The sequence below is a fragment of the Sylvia atricapilla genome, chromosome 19 (genome assembly GCF_009819655.1).
Source record: "Sylvia atricapilla isolate bSylAtr1 chromosome 19, bSylAtr1.pri, whole genome shotgun sequence".
NCBI lineage: Eukaryota > Metazoa > Chordata > Aves > Passeriformes > Sylviidae > Sylvia > Sylvia atricapilla.
In genome coordinates this window covers 9336248-9360939 of record NC_089158.1, presented here as the reverse complement: position 1 = coordinate 9360939, position 24692 = coordinate 9336248, and the positions used below count along the sequence as shown (strand labels likewise).

The following is a 24692-nucleotide window of genomic DNA, read 5'->3' as shown; positions in this document are numbered from 1 at the left end:
AGGGGAAAGCAAAGCAGCCCTAAACTCCTCAAAATCACCTCTGTAACCTTTTAGTAAAAAGTACATGGCACAAAGAATGTTTTGGTTTCTAAGGTGTGTTCAAACATGGGATCCACAGCTGCTCTTTAATATTTCCTTCTTCGTAACAAAGCCCACCATTTCTGTTCTTCCCATATTTCATACAAGCTTTATTGTATTAAATATAATCAAAGCAAGGAGTAGGGTCAAACGACTGGTCACGATTGTTTTCGGAAATTATTGCACAGCTAATTGGCTATTAACATCATTCCCTCGTTAACATACATCCTGCAGGAGGAAGGAGCTCTCGAAGGCGTTGAAGGCACTGAAGTTTCTCTGTTTCAAACGCTCCTCACACATGCACATCAGCCATTGCTCTCTGCAGGGGATCCACTGCCCAGTAGTCATCATCCCAGCCCAGGAACCAGCCAGAGAAGGTGGGAGGCTCAAAGCCCTGTTTGACAATGGTCACCGGGGTCCTCTTGTCCCGCGTGGACGGGTCTGTGTCAATGTAGCGCTTGGCTGGGGACACAGGGACACACCTCGCTGAGCACCAGGCCTGCAGGGGCTCAGCTGGGCCTAAATGGCCCCCAGAGGGGCAGCTGCACACTGGCCATTTGAACAAAAACACCCACTGAAAGCTTGCACCCTATGGTTTTATCTATGCCTGGCAGAAGATAAATCGCGTGAGTCACGATCACACAGTGGGGAAATGAGAAAGGGAGAGTGCAGAGAGGAAAATGTGACATTACCAGACTTGAGTGCCTCGGTCTTTTCTTCTTCTTGGGCATCTTTCCCAATCCATACAAAGACCTAAAGATAAAAAATATTAATTAATTCCGCAACAATCATTCTCTTTATGAAGGGATAATTTAGATGAGGCCTCAGTGAACAGAGTGTGACACAAACCAGAAAATCCTCGTGTTGGGGTGCCTGGGTTGTTGACCAAAGGTCTATTGGTCAATAATGGGAAGTTTTTTGAATGCACTTTATCTACATGAACTGTAGACCCTTGAACAAATTCTACACTAGCTTAATATCAGGGGAAGGTAGCAGATGTTTGAAAAACATCAAAAGTCATCTCTGAGTTGCCTTATGGCTGATTTGTGCAGAATCTGTAGTACAACAGCACCTCTGGCTATTGTGGTTCAGGTCTCGATCTGGAGCCAATCTGTGCCTATTCTTTGCTCCTCCTGCCCCCCTGTAAACGTGACATACCTGATCCCATGTGTCCAGGAGCATCACATCATCCGTGGCAAGGTCATCCTGAGTCAGATCTCCAGGAACTTCTTCAATCTGCAAAACAGAGGGTCAAAATGAGCCCAGGCTTCAAGCAGGGCTTTATCCGCACAGGACAAACCACAGCAAGAAAGATGAGGTGTCAGTGCTGCTGGAGGGCCCAGAGCAGCCTGGGCTCTCCCAGCCCTGCCAGGTGGATGCTGGAGAAGCCCCAGACACTCACGGTGAAGCGCCCACTCTTGTTGGAGCAGGCGAAGAGGCGTGGAGGGTGGGCGTCCATCTTCTTGTCCTTGAGGCGCGGCGAGGTGCGGTACGGGGCTTTGCCCCCCAGGGCTGCCCAGAAACTGTCTGCAAAACACAAACACAGGCTGCTGCTTCTCCTGGCCACGGGACACACACCAGGGGATGGTTTGGGCAGGGATTGAAGCGTTCCTCTGGCTCAGAAAGTCCCCCATGGGAGCGCTGTTAAACAGTGAAAATACCCCAGAGAAGCCCCTCTTGCCCATGTCCACATCTTCTTATTCTGGGAGACAAAATATCCATGAAATAATTGCTGAGGATGTGCAGCTAACACAGAAATGATGGCAGATCCACTGTGAACCCCCTCACCTGGCTCTTTGCCCTCAGCAACCTGTACTGGGCGAGCTCCCAGGATCTTCAGCAGCTCCTGTGCTCCTGATTTCTCAGCGTTGCTGGCTCCTTGGCCAACCCACAGGTAGGCAGCAGAGGGAGTTTTCAGGACAAAGACATCGTTGGAGTTCAGCTGACTGGCTGCAGGATCCAGCTGAAAAGAAGGAATACTGCAGGTGTCAGATGTACCCATCCTCTACACAGAGCCTGTTATTTTAAAATCAAACCAGAACCTACAGTTGAATAAACTGCAAACAAGGTTTTCCATATGAGCATGTAAGGGTGTCAGATGTGTTGTACATTCTCTGTATCCAAGTGATGAGTTAGATTTTCCACATGGGAAGAGTAAATAACTGTTGCAGTGTATGATTACAGGCACACATGACTTAGCCTGGCTGTCATCGTGCCAGTCCTGGTGCTTATGGCAGGAGATTTAGGAGCTCACTGGGGAGCCCATGGCAGAGCAGCCCCTGCTACCAACAATGATCAGCCATTAACATCAACTCCTCTGTGTTAACAAGAAGCCTCTTGAAGCTGGAAACTTGGGACGTCCCTGCAGGCATAAACACTGCCCTCTCCTCCCCAGGATTTAATCTCCCCTCTGTTGCTGCACAGAGACGTCTGTGTGTGCATTTTCTCCCCGACCAGAGGGGCTCTGAACCTGCGTCCTGCCCCAAGCTCCTCTTCCACAGAGGCACTGAACTCTTCGCTGGGTGATGTCCCCACCACGGGCTGCACACACAGCACCAGGGCTGATGTCCCTGCACGTACCTCCACTGCTCGGGTGGCCCCCGAGGTGCTGGAGCGGACCTGGAACAGCCGCGTTGCCGCAGGGGCAGTCTGCCCTCCTTCCCTCGAGGTTCCACCCTTGTAGACAACCAAGGGCTTCCCACCAAACATGCTCATCAGGTGAGGGGGCTCCTTCCCTTGCACTACTCGTTTCTGAAGAAAAAAGGAACTTGCTGTCAGTTTTGAGACAAGACTAACCAGAAATGGCTTTTATAACTCTCCGTCGAGCTGGAATATTCACAGAGCACCCAGCTGGGCCAGGTGTTTAATATATATATATATATATATATATATTCTTTATTCCCCAGTGTTGGGGCTGGTTTCTGCTGGGTCTCTTTACCTGCACGGGGCTGCCTCCCAGCTCCTCATCCAGCTGCACCGTGAGGAATGCAGAGGTTGCAATCTCATCCTGCGTGGAGTCGGCGCCCTGCCTGGAGAACAAGGCCAAATCCCAGCTTTATCCTCAGCCTTTCCCCACACACACAGAGATCAAGAGGAGGTAAGGAAACCCTGTGTTACAGAATCCCTGCAGCACTTCATTCCACACAAAGGAGAAATTCCTTATCCTCTATTGTAGCACAGCAAGTACAGGGAGAGATAAGAACATTTCCTAGATAAGCAGCATTTTCCAAGATAAGCAGAGCTTGATCCAAAGAAGCGAGCAATAACCAGGGGTGGGGGGGAAATGGAAAAAAAAAAAAAAAAGCGCTCATAGTAATTCCCTCCATTGTTCCACTTCGAATGAAACATCCTAGACCTCTGCTATTTTGTTTGCAAGGAAAAGTTATCCATAAGGGTGAAACTTTATCCCCCAAAGAGCCTCTGAAAGCGGGAACCAGCAGTGATCGATTTTCCGAGTGGCAGCCCCACGCAGCCCCAGCGTTTCCCGACTTGCGGCAGGAGTCCCGTACCAGGTGTAAATGATCTGTCCCCGCTTCCCGTCGTGCTGGTAATCGTACAGGATGATGTAGCTGTCCCCGCCGTAGAACTGCCCGTACGTGGCGGGGTCCACCGGCACCTTCTCGGAGCCTTCTATCCTCCAGATCTGGCGGGAGAGGAGCAGAGGCGCTGCGGAGCGAGCCCATTCCCGGCCCGCGTTATCCCCAAATTCCGCATCCCGGAGCTGGCGGTGCTGCCGCGCCCTCTGCCGGGTCCTGACGGGACAATTCCCGTCCTCTCCCCCGGCTGGTCCCCGACGGAGCTTTGGGGCTTTTCCAACAGCCAAACCTCGGCCGGGGCCGCTGTTTGGGGCTTCTGGACAGCGCCCAGCCCGTTCAAGCCCAGCTCTGCCCCTGTTCTGTGCTCAAAGTCATCACCCAGGAGCCCCACTCACACGCGGGACAGGGAGAATAAATAACCAGGGGGAGGAGGAATAAAGCCATGTCCACAGTGCTGGGAAATTATGGAGCCAGAATGAATTCCACCCTTTTGCAGGGCTTTCAAGACCCTCTGCTATTTCTGCTCTGAGAATTTCCCCAGTAGTTACAAGACCTACGTGGATGACTCTCTGGCCTCCATTTGTCACGCCGCTCCTGCAGCGACGCCATCAAGGAGCAAAGAGAAGTTTGGAGCCCATTCCCAGAGGGATTGTGCCAGCACTGACCTGTTTCTTGCCGGAGCCATCATCCTCCATGCCGTGCTGGGCAGCCATGGCCTTGGAGCTGTGCAGGGTGGCCGCGTCGAAGGGCACCTGCTCAATCTTGGCCACGTGGCCAGAAACGTGGGGCTGCCCCAGCCCGTCTGTCTGGTCCCTGTCCCGCCAGTTCTTGAAGAATTGCTTGAACAAAGGTGTCTCACCACTCTCAGGGAGGACTTGGATCTGAAAGAAACGAGCTTTTAGAACCATCTCCCTAAGAACTGCAGGTTTATTTACTCCTCTTTTTCATTCTTAGGAGAGGTCATGGGAAAGGCAAAAGAGTATTTGAGAGGAAGAAACTTTACTTTCAGCTGTGCTGTGGTAAATGCTGCTTTAGCCCAGAAGCAGCACTGAAGAACCTCCCAAAACAGAGCAGATCTCCACCACAGTAGACTTGAAAGACTGACAGGGACATGTCACCTGAGCCACTCATACTCCACAGTCCCTGGCTCATGTGGCAGAAAAGGGACCCCAGTGCTCAGGGCTGCCACACGTCCTTACCTGGGTGTGTTTGGGATAACCCATCTTGTCAATGAACTCTGAGGCTGTTTTCAGTGCTGCCTTCTTCTCTTCAGAGTTGGCACCTTTGCCTTTAATGAAAATAGAGAGAAAGGGGGTCAGGGTTTTTTTACCCAGAGAAGAAACTGTCCCAGGTACCTTTCGCAAAAGTAGAAGGGCCCAGCCTTCCAGATAAATTATGCCAAATAATAAACGACCATTGTTCCATCTCTCTTGTGCCTGTTGTGGTGGCTGAGAGAGAACAACTGCTCTGCTGTTTATGATATTAATTCTTTTCCCCCTGGTTCTCTCAGGTACCTTTCCAAACAAAGATCTTTCCATCTGTGCCATGGTCCAGGATGAAGCAGTCATCTGTACTCAGGGCTGCCTGGGAGAAGGGGTTCTCATCTGCCACCAGGGACACTGCCATGTTCCCAGCCCCGTTGGAGACCTGTGACAGCACAGCACAGAGGTCACACAGGGCACACCCTGCCCTCTCCTGCTCCCTTCAGAACTCAGGGAGAGGAAGGGAAATCCATTTGAATGCACTGGCTGCTGCAGGCACTATTGTTTTCAAACAGGATACCTCTGACACAGCAACAGAATGGCAAAAACATAACACTTACTCTGAAGATTTCAAGTATTTCTAGCAAAGCAGATACTGCTGGGACCAAGGAGAGATTGCTCCAAAATGGGAAATCTCAGTGCAAAGGAAATATCTTCTAAATCAGAAAACTGCACACAGGGACTGGAGGGTAACTTGATACAGCCTCCCTGTATCAAGTGGGGTTAAAAATCTGATTTCCTCTACTGACAAATGTATAAAGTGCCACCTAACAAACCATCCTAGCAGATATTTACCCCATGGATACCAGAGGCTGCTGAGAGAAGATTCCCCCAAAAAAGTCTTGGACACTATCTTCCACTCACACAGCTGATGCCTTCTAAGTCATGGCTTCATGTGGGTGTTAGAAAGGGGCAAGTCCTGCTTCTTGGGCTCACTGTTTCTAGTTCTTTCCTCTCACCTTCCTAACACAATGCCTGACAGCACAGAGGAAAACTCCCTTTTCCCCTCTTTGTTTCACACTCCACCTTTCTCTCAAAAATTCCTCCAGTCCCAACTGTCACTACAGTCAGAAGTGGTGACAAACACAACAGAAAGTCCACGACATGCAGTGTAAGAAACCAAGATTCATACACAAAACTTGTTAAGAAGCAGAGTGAGGCAGGAGTAGGACTCAGAGCAGCTCACTGCAGCTCATATTACACCTCCCTCTGATTTCACAAGGATCACCCCATTCTCCCCAGAGTTATGTCAGGGTTCCTCATCACCTTGTAGAGCTTAGCCAACTTCCTGTTGGCTGTGTCGGTTTTGGTCTCGTCAGAAACTCCTTCTGGCAAGCTGGGCTTTGGTCCCAGGACCTGTCAGGGAGAGAAAACTCATTACCAACCAGTCCAAGAGGATCTTCCTTCCCAGGTGCTCCACCCAAGAGAACGAGTAGAAGAGAACTCCAGATCAATCATGTCAATTCCCTGTGATACCCCAGCGGGGCAGAGGAGCAGGTCTGCACCGAGCTTTTTACACCACCCACCCTCCACACAGCACATTCCCATCCAGGCCAGACAAAGGGACCAAGAGAAGCACCTGGAGCATTTCCTCGCGCTCGGATCCCTCCTCTGACACGAAGACCTTGGCGCGCCCGTTGCGCTCGTTGTCGCGGATGCCCTTGGCCAGCACCGTGGCCTTGAGCCGCTCCTGCCGGTTGCTCTTGGAGCCACACCACTGGAAGATGTTCTGGGGGAAGGAGAAAGTCGTGTCAGAGCATGACAACACCACGCAGGACTCAGCTGGGATTGGACAGTGACAGTGTGTCAGCACTGAGATGGCTCCAGCAGAGCGCGCGGAGAAAAACCTTTTGTGAAGTGTCAGACACCTCCTGCCCCTGAATTGTGCCACGGCCGCCTGTGATGTGGTACTCACACTGCCCAGGTCCAGGATGAAGCAGTCCCCTGTGTTGAAGCTGTCCCAGCTGACAGGGACCTCCGTGGCCCGGACTGTTCGCCTGCCTTTGACCTGCAGCAGCCTCTGCACAGTGACCTCGTTGGGAACCACGTGTCTGAAGCCAGAAGCCACACCACCAGCCTGGGGGGAAACACAGGAGCAAAGATTCACACCAGGACTGGGGGGAAGAGTGTGTTCCCATGTGTATAACTGTCCTGTCCACCAGAAATTATCCCAAGCTCAGGATTCACTTTCTCTGCTGATAGACACTGGGAATGATTTATCAATGCAGGCAACAGGACCCACGTCGGTTACCCTCAAAAAAAGCACAACTAAGTTTAAACGAATGAAAGTAACAACAAGTGAGTGGGAAATAAACAAATCAGAAGGATCAGGAAAGTCTCAGACATGAGGAAATGTGAGCACTTTGCAAGCATGTGACCTGATATCACTTTCCTCGTGCCTTTGGATTCCTAACAGACACAACTGCTTGACTGCGTGTTTTCACTTCTATCCCAGTTTATTGTGATGGCAGGGAGGAGTAACTCCCACTACTGCTCATCTCCCTTACCAAAACATTGCACATGCTGGGAGGGTGGGCTAAGCACAGAGACTGCAAGGTCAAACTGTTATGCAAGTGGGGAGAAATCAAATCTCCTGGGTAGGCGTTTCCCATTAACTTTGCTGCTTCTTAAATTCATTCCAGGTGCCTTGGGACTGCTCTTTCCTCTGCCTCTCGAAGAAAAACAAAACCTTGATTCCTAAAATTTTCTGGGGCTTTCCTTGTGTATTATTAATTCAGCCAAATCTCTCCCACCGGGATCTGCTGTTCTCCACCCTGTGCAGTTGCGACTCATTGAAAACATCTGGCTGAGAATGAGTTTTAAGCAACTGGAAAAAGGGCAATTCTCACTCTCCAGGGAATTGGCAGGATGCCATTTCTCGCAGACTCGGGGCAGTTGTCACCCACCTTGTATTTGATGCCCGATTTGAAGTAGCCCAGGAAGGTGGGGGACTCGTGGCCCTGCACCTCGCGGTGCTGCACAGCCTTTCCCTGCAGGTGCTCATCCATCTGCACCGTGAAGATGGCAGCAGCCCCGCGCTCATCCTGAGAGCTTTCATCACCTGAAACACGGAGAGACAAACACTGGGAGGGAATGCAGGGTCTGCCTCTGCAGCCAGCTGTGCAGACACACGGGGAGGAAGCAGGTTTCACTGGGATATGGTCAAAGAGCCTGGGGTTTGCAGGCTGTGGGGAAAGCCTTGGCACGGCACTCTGTGACAGGGACTGCAGAGGGCAGTTAGGAGAGGGAAAAATCCCACTCCCTGCTCAGGAGGAACACACCTGACCTCCCTCTTTTCAGGCAGAAAGGATTTCAGCCAGACCTTCCCCCTGAGATCTTGTCTACCCACTGAACCTCTGCAGAACAGAGACTTACCTGTCCTATCGCCCAGCAAAAGCTGCTTTTAGGATAGAGGTGGCTGTACTCTCTATTGCACAGACCATGCACAAATATCTGACACGAGTAGGGCTATTTACACCCAGAACTGCATTTTTGCTTCCTTGGGTAACATTCACTGGCCGTGGCTGGGGCAGAGAGGCTCAGGGTCACTCCAGCTCTGCAGGGCCACTCCCAGCACTCACCCAACCAGAAGTGCAGGTCGTACTGGAGGTTCCCGCTGCGCTGCTTGATGGTGTTCAGCACCAGGTAGGAATCCCCCGTGAAGAAATCTCCATACAGGTTTTTTGGCACAGGGACCAAATCAAATTTCTCGACCCTCCAGATCTGAAGGCCGGGCTCTTTCCCAGCCTTCAAGAACTCGGCGTGTTCCACCATGCTGACAGGCTGGGGGTGAGACAGAGGCTGATCAGTGTGCAGGACACAAGGAAGTATTGAAATGAAATTGCTTCTCTTCTCTGAACTTGTTGTGCCAGGCAAAAAGTGGAAAGTTAAAAAGTGCAAAGTTTCCTTTTTCTCTCCTGCACTGAGTTTTGAAGGAGAGGAAAACATAAGGATATGTGTGGAAAGAATCCCTCTCCATTGATCACTGTTAATTATCACCTCTACTTCCTGATTTATTCCTGGCTTATCCTCTTCTACACTCTGTTGTCTTTCTGGATTTTAATCTCTGTATTTTCCTTACTAATTTATAACTTTTCAGTGTGGTACATAAGTGAAGCTTGACATTCCAGGCTGTTGGAAAGAAAACCCTCTTAACTCCACATGTTGTACAACCTGCACAAACATGATTTACAGGTTTTCTAAAACCAAATGGGAAATGCTGTGAGTATCATTGAATATTCAGGTAATTAACAGGTTTTTTAAAGCTCTTCTGTTCTGACCTGTTACTTTAACTGCTCCCTTGTAGGAATTACATTAATTTACACAACATCCTGTCCTAAGGACATTGCAATTTTGGTTTAATATGTTTATTGCCATACTTATGCAATATACCAACACGGTGCAATATCCTTTTTTTTTAACAAACATAATGAACACTTTCCTCTCTTATAAAAGAATTCACTTTGCTAATTCTGAAAGGATTATAACATTTATATAAATAAAACATTTCTGGTGTATTGGCAATGAAGTCAGTCCATCGATCACATCATACCTTTGAGTGCTATCAGGTAAAAGGGAAGAAAACATTACATTAGAAGAAAATATTACATTAGAAGCATTCAGTACTTTGACAAAGAAGATTTTCACAGCAGCTGATGGACAAAAGTAAAATATGCTCAGTTTTCAAGGCAGAAATAAAGGATGTTACAAACTAGAAAGCAAAATAGCAAGTTAGGTATCGAAGTGATTCCTAAGCTGAAATCAGATATCAAAGAGGGAAAAGAATGAGCTTTATCATCACGATTCCAGTCAGCCTGAATCCTCCCAAACTCCCACGAAAACTGGACAAAACCCTGACAAAGAGTTAAAGCCGAGGGGCTCCTGTAAGCAGCTGGAACCAGCAGGTTATCAGTGTTTAATTGTGATGTTCATCACTTACCACAGCTGAAAGCACAACAGCTGCTGTGACAACAAATCCAAACCCTGCCACAGACATGGAGCTGACACAGTTCAGCTTCAGAGCCATTGTGCAGAAAATGGCGAGGAAAAGGTAATTGAAGCGCTTTCTGCCCATTTCTAGGAGCAAACGGGCTTCTCCCTTCCCCTGCAGAGGTGTGGGGAGTCCCAGCTCCTCTGGCTGCTGGGGAAGATGAAGGGCAGAAGGCAATCTTTTATCGGGGACAAACACACCCACCCCCTCGGCAGCACAGGGGCGTAACGCGTTTGTGCAAACAATCCTGCTGGAATCCTCCCTACAGAATCCCAAATCCCTCCTGCAGCCTGTCCCGGAGCCCGGCAGCGCACACAATGTGTGATCCATTACCCACAGCGCGCTCGGGGTCACCCGGGCCAAACGTCCCCGCACAGGGAGAAACTCGGAGACTTCGGCTGGGAGCTGCAAAGATGATGAGACGCAGAGGAACAGCGCGGCGGCTCCAGCTGGCAGCGGACGCGGGGAAAGAGATTTTGGGGAAGACAAGGATTCAGCTGAGCAAGCTGAGCACCCTCAGCTCCCTGAATTTGTCAGAGGAGCAGAATTCAGCTCCCTCTTCGCACCTGAATGAGCGACACAGCCACTGCCAGTAACAACTGGGGAGGGTTTGGGGATGCACTGATGGATTTCAGCTCCCGGGCTCACAACAGAGCATTCAGAGTCTCCTAGGTGGCAAAACAAAAGCTCATTCAGTAATCCAATAGTTTCACAACCAAGTATTTCTGAGGGTGTAGCAACACCCTGTGACAGGAACACAACAGCCATCAAACCTACTCGGCCCAAAGGAATTACAGCGGGGCTGATTGTAGCACCCCAACGATCTGCCAGCAATAAAGAGATTATTCTTCCAGCCTTCCCGCACTGCAGCAAGTTCATCCATCACGTTTTCCAAGTGTTTGCAGAGAGTGAACTGTGCAGGGACCTTTCCCTGTGGCCCTCAGGAACGGAGCAGCCACACAATGTGGAGTTGTGCTGCTGGGCACTTTTGCTCTCAACACACCCAGCGGAGAATTCCTGACAGGCTGAGCTTGCCACGGCCAGAATCTCTCCAAAGATTCTTAACTAAGGGCCCAAACCCTCCACACATAAAACTCCACAGCAAAACTTCCACGAAGGAAAGAGCAGACCCTGCTTTGTGCTTTCTCCACTCTCCATGAGGGTATTTTTTTTCCCTCTCTCTTGAGAACACCCTGCTGCTCTCTTTGTCCAAGCTGATGCATTTTAACTTGAAATGTCACCTTGGCAAGGTACCTTTGAAAATTTCACTGGAAAGTCTCAAACTGAAACAGACAATAAAAACAATGTGCTAGTCCTGCTGGTATTTCTGATCTCTGTGAAGGAAGTTCAGAGTGTCAGAGGTCCAAGTCTCAGTGAAAAACATGTTGGAACCTTGACTCCAAGGAAGGCAGCTGTGAAAGGCTTTGGCAGCTCCAGCAAACCCAAACCAAAATGACTTGGTTACATAACATTAGAAAGAGATGGGTCCTTTCCAAATGGAAAAATACTCTGGACTTTTTATTACTAAATAAATACCTGTATAGTGCCACAACTGGGCAAATCTCACGGACTGAAGGCACAAAGACCCAGGATAATCTTCTTTGTTAACATCCCACTGTAGGATGTTGTAATCTGCAGATATATGCAGATACAGTATTTTTGAAGAAACATTTATTTAGTCTTCTAATTGATTTGGCATTTTGTAGGTCCAAGCTTGCATTGCCAATGAGCTGCAATAAGTAAATACAGGAAAAAAACTGGAAAGAGTGCTACAGTGCACAAATTGTATATTATAGTCTTCTTTCATAAAATGAATTAATCTGAGGCATTCCTGGAGGGAATAGGTGTAAATCTACCCCAACAGCTGGTTTGGGTTATTGCTGCTGGCAGCAAGTGTTGCATTGTTAAATCAAGCCCCAGAAATGTTTGCTCTGGACACTGTTCTGAGGGCATTTGCCAGCTGACATCGCCAGGGCCCTACTGGAAAGAGTGTCCCAATGGAGACATGGAAAACAGGCACTTTTCAAGCTGCTGTTAATAAAAGTGTCCAGCTTGGTCCCAGAAAGGGTGCTGTGCACAGCCAATGTCTTATGCAAAGGAAAGTTGCTTGAGGAAAACAAGGAAAGGGCTTAGAATGGAGGATTTCAGTGCAGATGGATCAGCTAAATGACACTTGGCCGTACCGTGATGAAAACAAGAACTTAGGAGAATTAATCCAATGATTTGAGCAACTGTTGGAAGACAACAAGTTTGTTATGGTCTCCAGATGTGCAGTCACACCACAGGACAGGCCAGCCTGGGAATGCACTGGGATGGAGCCTGGCCTGCAGGAACAGCCCCGGGATTTGCTCCTGGCACCCACCACGGAGGGTGACACAGTGATCAAAGTGTGTGTCTGCCCCACGGAGCAAGGGCAGCTGGAGCTGCTGGCCCAGGGAGGTGGGCAGTGATCTCCCCGAGGCTGTTTGCCTCAGGGGGGAGGCCAGAAAAGGCAGAGAGACCCCCAGTCCCTGTGCTCAGCAATCCTGACCCTGCTGTGGGGCTGTGCAAGCCCTGACTGCTGCTGCAGCTTCCGATCCTGTCTCAGCTTCTGTCTTTCCTGGCATCCAACCCAAATCACTTTGCTATTCCACCCTGCAGCTTGTAGCAAACAGCTCTCACTGCCTCCCTCCCTAAATTCTTCATTTGTGCTCTGCTCACTCATCCCTGTGGCCGTGCCTCCCCCTCATCAGTCCCCATCCCTCTGCCCTCACTGACTGACAGACTGTGGCCATTTGTGTTCACTCTCCTCTCAGTTTCTGCCCAGTTCTGCTCTGCCCAGCACAACCATACTGAGAGGAGTGTCCTGTTCCCTTCAGGAAAAACTTGTGGACACTGAGCCTGGAATCTCTTACTCTGCCTCATCACCCTGCAAAATCCATTACAGGGTATAATTAATGTGTGGCTCCCCCACATCAAATAACACTCTCACGTCTTCACACCTACCACCATCTAAAGCTTAATGATGGAGCTGAAGTAACTTTCTACAAGATAGTATCACCCCATACTCACGGCAGGGAAAGAAAGGAAATCTTTATTTCATTCAGTAATGCCCACTAACAAGAGAAAAATGAGCACAATATTTGTGAGGCCTGGTTAACTTGCAATAATTTGGGGCAATTCACACCGGAATACACCCACAAATACAGTCAGGACTCACCTGCCCAGAGGTGCTCAGGAAAGCTTGGCTGAATGAAATGAGACAGAAACAAGGGTAGCCCACATCCTCGTGTGGTTGTGCTCATTGGCAGCTCCGGCGTCAGCTCGTGATGGGTTCAGATAATTTGTCTCAATTTGCTGCATAAACAGAACCCACACAGGAAAGGCTGCAGCCAACACAACATTTCACCACGGAGCATCCAAACCACCTGCTGCTCTCTGCTGGACCAAGTCCTGCCTTTTTTACATGGCAAAGGTTGTATTTTTGATTCTAATGCATGACAGTTGCAGAACATCAAAATAACCTGCAAATACAGACTGAGTTTCTTAAATATGAGGGGAACAGTAAATCTGAGTGGAGTCTGTATCCACACTGCAGTCATGCTGCAAAAATGCCCCTTGTGCACCAATCCTTATTGTACCCTGGGGGCAAACATTTGAATTTCCACCCCAACTAACTCCCTCTTTCCTTTTATTTATTTGCCAAACGTTGCCTGGAGAATATGAACGGCTCCAAATAAATAACAATATGTGTCCTCAAAGCCAGCCTCCCTTATCTCCCAGCATTGCAGACCACCCATACCAAGTGTCAGAAGAGGTAAATCACCGCTGTATTTCTGCTGCAACAACAGGAAAACCCTAAATCCTTGTTTTGCAAGGCGTATAATCCTCCTGGCATGATCAGTCCCAGGAAATCTACAGGTTACATTTGCCACAGTAACAGCAAGGGCACATTCCCCAGGTCTAAAACAGGGCCACTGAATAGATCACACACACAAAAAAACCCAATAAAGTTATTTGCTTGCTTCAGGTTCAGCTCTTTGTGCACTTTGAACACAGTCTTCACTGTCTGACTACCCACACAGCCATTTCTTTATTCTCTGATCATGATCTGTTGCTGGCCCATAAAAACTCTGAAGAATTTACAAAGCTTGTGAGAGGGAATGGCACAGGATCACTTGAGTTCTGACAATCCAAAACTCAGGACATGGCGCTGCTGAACACGGAGGAAGTTCAGCACAGGATCCACAGGGATGACAGCACACCCTGAAAATGGAAATACTTGTTTATTCCTTCAGCTTCCCTGCCAAACCAGTATAGAATATCAATAATTCTTCAGTAAACCATTGAAAATAACTCTGGCAGGACTTCAGCTTTGTTACCAAGGGGACAGGCACTGAAAAATATCTAAAGTGATGGATTAGCTCAGCTTTCAGTCTCCAGACCGCCCTAAATTCACATATATACAAAACTAAACACTACCCCTTTCCTTCCACGCCTTGAAGAAGCCAGTAAACAAAGGTTATTTGGGTTTAATAAAAAACTGGCATGGGAGAGCCTCCCCCTTCCCCAGCCACGGTGACTCCACAAACTATTTCAGCTCCCTGTACGAGGAGCAGCACAGTTAATGGCATTTCCTGCAGCTACATCTTAACAGAAAAGCCACAAATTCAAAAATATTCAAACTGAGTTGCTTAACTCAGATCAAGAGTCCAGGACACGAAGTCCAGCGTTAGCTGTGCAACTGGGAAGTGGGTTTTTTACAGTTGTTAAGATTCCTGCTGAACCACTTGAGCAAGTTAGAAGGCCCAGAAGGTTTGAGTATTGTTCACTTTTTCCAGCTGTTTGTTTGCACTATGAGTCACATCAGCTCTATTCTGGGTTCTGTACCTTTTAAACACAGCCCACTTGGTAAACACAGAGCTTCCAGCCCCATGCACCCCGGGCAGAAAACTTCAGCACCAAAACCTGAGTTTCCTCTCAGTTGCAGTGATGTAAATTGGGGAGAATATTACTTCCAGAGGAGAAAGCTTTGGAGATTAGACATGTCTGCCATTTGAAACACACCCAGGGAAATCTGCTGATACAATCAGCTGGTCCAGAGCCCTGCCTTGAGCATAAGTGAGAGCTGAATCATGCACTCAAACACACACAGCACAGGGAAGTCTGCATCAGTGGAAACCACCAACCACTTTCATTCACTGGGGAGCAAAAATAAATCCTGAATTACACTCCAACACAAATCATTGTTCAGCGCTGAAAAAAATATTGAAGGGGTGCTTATGTAACACATAAGACATAAACCAGCACATTAAAATATGACTACCTCCCTAAATTATGTCCCAGAGAGAGAGCTGCTGGTGACAGGCAGAACAAGTTGAGGGAGGCAGTGAAAACATGCCTGTGGTCAGCTGCAGGGAAATCACCCAGATGTTGTTCCTCCAGTCTCCAGGTCCTGCCTGTTCAGGGGAAATCATCTGCAACCTTATGCAAACTCTTCTTCCCCAGAGAACAAGCTGAGACATTCCTCTGCAGCACAGAAGTTGTTCAATCTGTGATCCGTAACACAAAGAGGAACAGAGCAATTCGTTATTGCCAGAGAAAGGATGGAAAGCAGGAGAGGTGGCCTAAAACAAGCCCAGAAGGGAAGCACGGAGCGTGGCCTTGCACTCCCCCTGCAGCACCAGCCCAGGCAAGGTGTGAAAGGACTTAGGAGTCGTTGTCACTCGAGGGTTGAGTGTAAGTGAGTAAAAAGCACATCAATGAATTTTGCTGATGCCACAGTGACAGGGCACGGCAGGTCTGGTGTCACCAGTGGGAGTCCATCAGCTCCACACAGAATTCAGCTTTCCACGTCAAAAACCTCCACAAGACACGAAGCCACTCAGGATTAACAAAAGTGAGCAGCAGGAATGCCCGGAGCTCCCATCTCATCGGGCACAGCCACAAGAGGGCAATGCTGGAAACACACACGCCAAAACCATCCCTTCCTCCTCCGAGCTACGTGATTAACAGGAGAAAGTTTCATTTTATTTCATTTTGGGCAGGATTCAGGCCTTGCTGAGGAGGAACTACCAGGATTGTCCAGCAGACAGACCAAAAGAAGGGAAAGTCCTCCCGGTGTCAGCGCTCCCTGCAGCAGCCTCCGTCCATCTTGAGAGATCCCGGGATGATTCATTTCCTCCAGCGTTTTAAAGATGCTGTTTTGAATTGTTGCTGTACTTTTGCTGCATGTGGAAACACTGAGTAAAGAACATATGTCTAAACCTTGGGTTTGGACAGTGTCCCACGGCCTGATTACCCTAGCACAGACAAACTGTTGTTTCTCCCACTCCGGTTGTGCTGGGATCTCAGCTGAGATCGGTTCCAGCTCTCCAGGTTCTCAGTGGGAGGTGAATGAGGAACAAAAAAAAGGAGAAAAGACCAAACCCACAGTCTATAGTCAGAAAAGAACGCTTTAAAACAGTCAAAAGGAAAATAATATATAAATCTTCCGAGTCCCCACCATGTAACCCTTCCATGCAGACACCATCCCATCCCAAGTTTTGATCACAAAACCGTGACAGCCTGGAACATCCAGACTGAGAACGCAGCTGACGCCCAGCCGCACCGCTGGGGAAACCGAAGAAGTGCAATAAAGTCTCTCTCCAGAGGGCAGTGTGAGACCCCCAGAACACCAACCCAGCCCCTCCCATGGCAGCGGCACAGCGGGCTCCCTGAGGGGACCATCCCAAGCCGGCATTTCCAGCCAGCCCAGCACTGCAAGGCACCCCAGCGCTCTGCTTAACTCCGCTCGTGTCAGAGCACTGTTTAACCCTGCAGACGCATCAGCAGCGGATAATCAGAGATAAATACCCGGCCGTCCTGCTGAGACAGCCTGCTACCGCCTTTCCCGACTCCTCTGACCGCACTTTCCTTCCCTGAGCAGCGCGAACTCCTGAGCATGGACACCGTCTGACCGGATTTCATCTCCGATGGGATTGATCAGTGCCTCGGTAAGAGGCAGCTCGGGAACACCCGTCACACACTGATGGACACAGACATTCCCGGCGTTTCCCTGCTGCCGGGGGCACACAGGGCAGGGCAGCTGGATTTAGGGTAGGAACACCCCGCTGCAGGGCAAACACAGGCACCCAGCCGTGTCTGACAGCTGATAAAAGGCCGGATGAATCTGCCCCGGCCATTAGTGCAATTTGCTATCAGGGTGTAGGACGCAGTGTAAATATTGAAAATCTGCCAACGCCTGTGACTTGCTGGAAAGCAGAGATGAGGCAGAGGGAAAATCTCTGAAATCCAGGCCTGGTGCACACACGGTGCTCAGACACTCCCAGCGGCGCCTCATTTACCTTTCTCCTCCTCACAGAATCCCTGATCAAGACACGTCCCGGCTGCCAAAGTCACGAGGACAGAGCCGAGGGAAACCGCCTGAGCACTTTTCCATCCTCATCTCTGCGCAAACATCTGCCGTGAGACAGTGCTGAGCCAGCGTGACAGCTCTGCCGTGCCCCGGGGCTGTCTCCGCCTGCATTCCCTTCTCCGGCGGCTTCGTGGAGCCTCCTGCAGCAAAACACTTCCCCAGGAGCCCAACCCCAGCCTTCGGCTCAAGAGCTGTGCGCTATCCCCACCTAGGGAGCTTGTGTCACAGCAAAAATAGTTCCAGCGTGGCTCACAGCTGAGAGCTCCAGCAAGTTTAGTGCTTTTATGGGAAAAGAATTAATCATCCAGAGCGTTTCTTTCCGATTCCCTTAGGCTTCTTAGTGTCTGAAGTGATTAATTAATGATTAAGAGACTGAAAAGACACACGCTTGAAATAATGCTGTGAGAAGCAGAACAAATGAAGTGACAGAGGTACACAAAGAGCTGCACAAAAGCTTCACAAAAAAAAGATAACTTCGGGTTTTCTTCCTAAAGCAAACCCTCGGTGACCTCTGAAAAACACTGCACAAGACATCCTTTGAGTCTTGGGTTTAAAAAACCCCAAAAGAGATTAGAAATGAACATATGAAATATCAATACATACAATTTTCTTTTCAGCTGAAATTGTTAGAAGGGATATCAAATACCTGGTCCAGAGTATCAGACTATCAGCAACCATCAGAAATAATACCCAGCTTGTTACAGACAAATTGTCCACACCAGAATCTCCTGCCTTTGCAGGAAAAACATTGATAATAATCGAGCAGAGGCAGAGACACACTCAGGACTTGATTATTCACATGATAATTCCTGAGTGCCATGGAAGGATCAGAAAACAACAGCAGCAGCTTCTCTCTAGGCAGGAGTTACTGTACCCAAGCTACTTCATATCTGTGTTTAACCATGTTCTGCTTTACTGCAACCAAGCTGCAGCACTTGATCACCTCAGACTAAAGAACAAAAAAAAGTTTCTTTAGGTCTCCAGGTTCCAAAGCAAAACAAAGAAATAGTTATTTTGTTGAAGCTGCACATTTCTGTCCAAAATCCTCTTTCCCATACATGCCACTCAGCAGCACCACTAATGTCTGGGCCTGGATTAAAATGGAAAGTTTGTATTTGTAAGGGAGCTGAAAGCAGATATAAACCCTGAGCACTCAATACGTCACAGGGCTATTTTAAAAATGGTTTGGTTCCCACCGGAATTCTATAAAACACCCAAACAACAACAAAAAAAGTTATTTTATCTGAATATGGGATGGGGGAAAGCAGCTGAACCTGCTGCTCCTTGTCCCAGAGGAAGATGCCAAGCCCTTCCCTGGCACAGGGACAGTGACACTGCTGCCCACACCACCAACGTGGACGTGGCTGAATCACAGAATCACAGAAATCATTACAGAACCTGCCCTGCACTGGAGCACATCAGGCAGCCTCTTAGCCAGAGCTGGCAGCAATCCCCTCTGGTAACATCAGAGCCATGGACCTGGGCTGCAGAGTGCTCCCATCCCTGCTTTGGTGCTGAAAGGAACAAATTCACAACCTGTTGGATCTGTGCCTGTAAAATCCAAGCTAAACCAGCAGCAGCAGTAGCATTTCTGCTTTGTCACCCTTTGGACATTCAGAAGCAGCCACAGATTGATGGCTGGTTCAATTTCCCCACTGTTTTCCCCATGGCACTGGAATTTCATGCAGCCAGAGAAAGCCTCCACTCTGCCAAGAGCCAGAGTCATTCCTCTGGGGACACTGAGGTACTCAGCTCTCACTGAAGCTCAGCTGAACTCTCAAACAACCACTGGAAAATCTCTCCCTGTCTTTAAACGTGTAACATTTCAGCCTCTCACCGTCCACCCATGTCACTAACGAGGTGTAACTAAAACTCCAGCCCTGTCTTCACACTGAATTCCAGTGAAATCCACGGATCTGGGCTTCCCAGCACAGCAGCAAGCCTGGTGATGGTGGGGATGAACACTGACAGCCCGGGCTGAGCCTGAGCACAGGCCAGCATTCCCATTATCCACTCTGGAGAAGGATGGAGGCCAAGCAGAGCCTGAAAGCACAGCAAGGCTGGGCACTGGGGTGGGCAGGGAGCCAGCAGCACCCAGCCCACGGAGCAGATGTTAAACGGGGCTGACTTCTGCTTCCCTCTGCTCCTGCACATCTCCTTCCATCTCCCACCTCTCCGTGGTACAAACTATGGGATAAACTGCCTCCTGGCCAAGAGAAACCAGCTGTGACAGCCTGGGAGAGACCCATTCCTCAGCTCTCAGGTTTCACTTCGTTTTTCCAGATGGATGTTATGAGGTATTCTGTAAAACAGTTTGAGAAGCCCAGGGGAGGAGAGGTATTGAAGGAACCCCCACCCCTCTGACTCCAGAGCAGGACACCCTGAGCTGAGCCATGCTCTACTCCCACAAAGGAAATAAAGGACGTTTTTTCTTGCCGATAAACTTGCATCATGCAGAGTTGGTAGTGGAAAATGGAAATTGTAATGATCAGTAAGAAAAACAAGAGACTTAAGGGGAAACAATGCTAGTATCATCCTTGTTAGCAAAGTCGGGTTTTTTACATCCAAGAGCAAATAACATTCAAAGCAGTTTTATTCCAAGATGGATCTACTTACTAATGAGGCCTCCTTGAAACAAGTCATCCCCATAACTTTTTTTTAAACACTCTTCCTAGGAAACATTTTAAATATGTTTTCAGTGTCTACATTTTTTGAATTTCTATTCAGAGCTTTCAAACATTCTTCCCCCAGGCAAAGAACAAAACAAACAAGCCCCCAGCGTTCCCACCGCCGCTCGCACTGCTTCCATCGGCGTTCGGAGGCGCACCGGGTTTGCGGAGGGCTCCTCCGCCGCTCCTGCCCGGCGGGACGGGCACTGCTCCGGGCGGCAGCGCACGGCACAGCCCGGCACAGCCCGGCACAGCCCCGGAGATGCCGCAGGGAACTGCCCGGGACAGGATCCGGGACGGCGGCCCCCCTCCCTCCGTCCCCCCGAGCCCCCGAGCCCCCCGCCCGGCCGTGCGCCGAGGAGCGGGGAAAGCCCCGGCAGCCGCTGCCGGCCCTACCTGGTGCTGGCACTCGCGGGCAGAGGCGGCTGCGGGGCCGGGCAGCGCCGGGCAGCCCCAGGGGCGGGATCCGAGCTCCTCCGCCTCCGCCCCGCCGCCCGCCCGCCTCCCTGGGCGCGGCTGCGGGACCGCGGGGACACGGGGACACGGGCACCGAGACCCCGGCACGGCTCACCTGGGCACGGGTACTCCGGCACAGGTACCCTGGGCACGGGTACGCCTGGCTCACCTGGGCACGGGTATCCCGGGCACCGTTACCCCTGGCTCACCTGGGCACGGGTACTCCGGCACAGGTACCCTGGGCACAGGTACCCTGGGCACAGGTACCCTGGTCACAGGTACCCCTGGCTCACCTGGGCACAGGTATCCCCGGCACAGTTACCCCTGGCTTACCTGGGCACGGGTATCCCTGGCACAGTTACCCCTGGCTCACCTGGGCACGGGTATCCCGGGCACCGTTACCCCTGGCTCACCTGGGCACGGGTACTCCGGCACAGGTACCCTGGGCACAGGTACCCCTGGCTCACCTGGGCACAGGTACCCCGGGCATTGTTACCCACGGCTCACCTGGGCACGGGTACACCGACATAGGTACCCTGGGCACTGTTACCCCCGGCTCACCTGGGCACAGGCAGCCCTGGGCACAGGTACCCCTGGCACACCTGGGCACGGGTATCCCAAGCACTGTTATCCCGCTCACCTGGGCACAGGTACACAAATACCCCAGGCACTGTTACCCTGGCACAGGTTCCCCCAGCAGTGACCCACACACGATGCTGGTACTGGCCGTGCCCCTCGATTCCCTGCACGGCCCGGCCCCTCCCGCCCTTCTCTCCAATCCCAGACAATGTTTCCGTGTCTTGTGACACGAATTTCATGGCTTTTCTCGGTAATTTTCACGTGGTTATTGGTATGCCCACACACAGCCCATGCACAGGTGACCCGTAGTTCATGGATGACTGGTCAAACACCACTGAGGGATACAGTGTGGGATGTCACTGTGATCCCTGTGGGCTGGGAGCTGTCTGTGCACACCCTGCCAGGAGCAGGGCAGCACTGCTGGCACCAGTGACCTCCTCCTTCCTGTCACCTATTTATAGCCACCCTGTCCCTGCAGCCAGAGCTCCGGGCCGTGTGCCCACACAGATAAATGTGTCCGGATGTCTTCTTGGCCCCGAGCCGCCCAAAGGCCAGGGTTGATGCTCACCAGCTACAATGTACCTCAGAACACCTTCCCTGCCACACTGTGAGTGGAGATCTGGGGAACAAATTGGGATGACACGGGGAACAAGTTATAATTATCACTTAGATAGCCCTTTTCAGCTCCTAAGAAGTTGGGTGTAGCAGTAAGTGACTTGGAGGTTGTTAAGTACACACAGGAAGGCACGGACCTTACGGCTCTTGTGCTTGGGAATATCACACAGAGCAATCCCTCCCGTGGTTGTTGTGTTTGAAGTTTGAGAAAGGAACATGATCCTTAAGAGCGATTTCCCAGGCAGAGTTTTCTGTGAAACATCCTATGCCATAACACATCTGAGAGGCAGTCAGACACCTCCAAAGGCACTCACAAACAACAGAAATTTCAAACTTCTTGCATTTTTATGGAGTTTTTCCTCGACACTACCAGCGAGTTGTGGTAAATCTAAGACAGGCAGGCCACAGACAGCTGTTGTTTGCCTTTTGCTCTCTCCAACATGTAATCAGAGAACTGCCTTGTGTCCCTGAGAGGAGCACTGTACCGAGACAGTGCCACCCTGCAGTGGGTTCTCACAAAAAAACGTTTCTATGCCACCAACAATGCCTGCCCTGGCTGCTGGAATTGTGTGGAACAATGGCATGCTTATTGATAAAGGCAGTGGTGGGTATTTCTCCTCTGTCACGGCTGTAACTGAAGAAGTTTTTTGTCATGCCTTTGTGCATGAGGACATTATTAACCAGAATATTTTAGGTGGGCTAAAAACCATCTGCCATTTCGATTCTGAAGTCTGGGAGAACTGTGCAGAATCAGGGCAGGAGCAAAGCTTTCATCAAATCAGGAACATGCTTTACAAAGAGGCACAATCACACAGATACTCTTGCCATAACTCATCTACTTGGTGTTCTGCATCATGTTCATATCCTAGCATGCATCTGTAACATCATCACACAGCTAAACCAAAAATTCTTCCCCTGCCCATCAAATATCATTAACACAAAATGACTTAGCCTTTTAAAAACACCGTGTTCAGTTACTTTAAGTAAATTGTGACGCTAAGTCGTAATGTTTCCATGGAAATTTTAGGTCCCTGATTCAGCTGGAAATGCAGCTACAGTTGTGTTGTTGAGGGTAGAAAAGTGACCTGGGCATGCTGAACCATTTAAAGGGAGTTTCTTTTCAAGAAGCAACCTCTGGCTGCAGGGGGTGAGATGTGGAACCACCCACGCTCAGAGCACAACCAGGAGATTCCCTGATGGCAGGAAGAGCCTTGGGAACCTCTGTGACTGATGAGGAGGGCAGAAAGGTTTTCAGGGAGCCCTGTGAGAGGCACTGCAAAATCCTTCAGCTAGGAACACCCTGAAGTGGAGCACAAACCCCTGCAGGCTGCTGCTGCCAGCTCCAGAGGTTGCTTTCCATCCAGAAACAGCTCTGCGAGGATCAAATCTTGCCTTGTGCAGGAGACAATTGACTCACCAACTCTTTCCCCACTGTCAGGATCTGGTCTCTGGGCATGTCGCTGTGTCAGCCAGGAAACCACAGCACTTGCATGTCTTTGAAAAGCAGATGGTGGTATTTCTGTCGCTACCATTTGGTTTTGTGCTCAAATATAAGCTACTTGCTAAGGACGTTTCAAACTGTGAATGCTTGAGGCATCAGAGCTGAAAGGTGATCCCCAAAATAAGTCAAATAAAGTCAGTAAAGCTCAGATTTATCTTTAGCTGGGATAAAAGAAGTCGTGGTGAGCACTGACCCCATCAAGCAGGCTCACTGCTGGATGTGTTTGGAAGTATTCCTCAATATTGATGTGGAAATTCCTGAGGAAAGGGGCACACTTGCATTCCCTACTGCCATTCCCACAAAATACTGACAGCAAGAATCCAGCTGAGCTGCAGCTGCTGACACCAGAATCACCATTGGCCCAAATGTCCTTCTGTCATAAATCAGTTTAATTTGAAGCTTTGAGGCTGGAGAAGTTGCAGTGGGCTTGGACTGCCCATTTTACATGAGATGAAGGAACTAAAAAAGATAGAGAAGGAACTAAAGAAACCAACTGACCACAGGAACACTTCCACAGACACCAAAAAATTGAAATGGTACGAGATGAAAGGAGAACTGGGCAACTCAAAAATAAAATACAAGTAAAGACCAGTTAGTCATCTGTGACCAATCCAGTGTTACGTGATCAACTCCCACTGAAGTGTATTTCAAATAGTTCCTGAAAAATCCCGTGTTTCTCCCTTCTGCCCCTGTCTAGAGAAACTTGAGCAAAGCCAGAGGATGAAGTTTGGGTTCAGGGGAACAAGACAGACAGACAAACCTGACTTCAGCTGCCTTTTATGGACTGTTTGTGGCCTGACATTTTAAATTCTCACAGTCTGGCCTGCTTACTGCTGTCCACAGGGCTGCAGATAAAAAAAATTCCATCCAATCCCATGCTGGTGTTTAATTTAATCATATTTAGATTTATTTTCTTTTTATTTATATTATTCATAATTATTTTTTATTTTATTTTTAAGGATGCATTCTAAAGAAGGAAGAAGATACTATAAACCCCTCTATGTAATTTATTTGCAGAGAAGAAAATCCTCAAACCTTCTATCAACTGCATTAACTGGGAGCCTTTACTTTTCCTGGGGTTTGTGGTACAGAAATAAACCCAAGAGCAAGGCTCACGTGACCAGAAAATTTGGATGCTGTTCTCTCTTGACAGAGACCTCGGAAAGAGACACGTGGAAAAGGCTTTTCAAGAGGGCAGAAATCCCACAGGGAAGGGTGGGACCACGGAGGAGGATTCCACCCCTGGCAATTGGGTATTGTTACCAATTTGGTGGGTTTTAATTACTGCTGTTAGGTTCTGTCCAGCTGTTCACAAGGAATGGGCTGAAGTCAGCCTCTTCTCAATGACTGTTGTGGAAGGACTGCTGCAGGCTTCCACAAGAACACAGAACCAAAGAAATGCAGATGCTGCTGCTCCAGCCTTCTCCCTCACGTCTTTTGTGAACTTTAAATTTAGTAGGAATAGTTTGAGCAGAGCACATAAAACGGTTCAAAACCGGGAGTTTTGAAGCAGATCTGTGTTGCCTTTTACATCACCTCAGAAAGGGAGATAGTTTTACAGAAAATGTATTTAGGGATCTCAGTTAAAAAGCTGAATCTTACTCACATTT

General features: G+C 49.4%; 1 protein-coding gene across 2 annotated transcripts; it reads right to left on the bottom strand.

Moving 5' to 3' along the window:
- Positions 1-158: 158 nt before the first annotated feature.
- Positions 159-20345, bottom strand: GSN (gelsolin). Of its 2 annotated transcripts, none has more exons than XM_066332920.1 (17): positions 20328-20345; positions 8458-8659; positions 7783-7937; positions 6792-6953; positions 6456-6605; positions 6143-6232; positions 5129-5261; positions 4814-4902; positions 4280-4495; positions 3588-3721; positions 3017-3107; positions 2659-2829; positions 1867-2041; positions 1481-1605; positions 1237-1314; positions 771-831; positions 159-540 (listed from the first exon to the last, which is right to left on the bottom strand). In XM_066332920.1, the coding sequence occupies exons 2-17, from the start codon at positions 8648-8650 to the stop codon at positions 371-373; spliced, it is 2193 nt and encodes a 730-aa protein (XP_066189017.1). In that variant the 5' UTR covers positions 8651-8659; positions 20328-20345; the 3' UTR covers positions 159-370. The 2 variants fall into 2 exon arrangements, with proteins under 2 accessions (XP_066189017.1, XP_066189016.1); XM_066332919.1 differs by lacking the exon at positions 20328-20345 and adding an exon at positions 9816-10023.
- Between the last annotated feature and the right edge of the window lie 4347 nt (positions 20346-24692).

Excerpts from the sequence above, each read along its gene's own strand:
- GSN (XM_066332919.1), bottom strand. The coding sequence starts at position 9,950 with ATGGGCAGAAAGCGCTTCAATTACCTTTTCCTCGCCATTTTCTGCACA. Across the intron at positions 7,938-8,457 it reads CGACCTGCACTTCTGGTTGG|GTGATGAAAGCTCTCAGGAT; the intron begins GTGAGTGCTGGG and ends TCCGTGTTTCAG. Across the intron at positions 6,233-6,455 it reads AGCGCGAGGAAATGCTCCAG|GTCCTGGGACCAAAGCCCAG; the intron begins GTGCTTCTCTTG and ends TCTCCCTGACAG.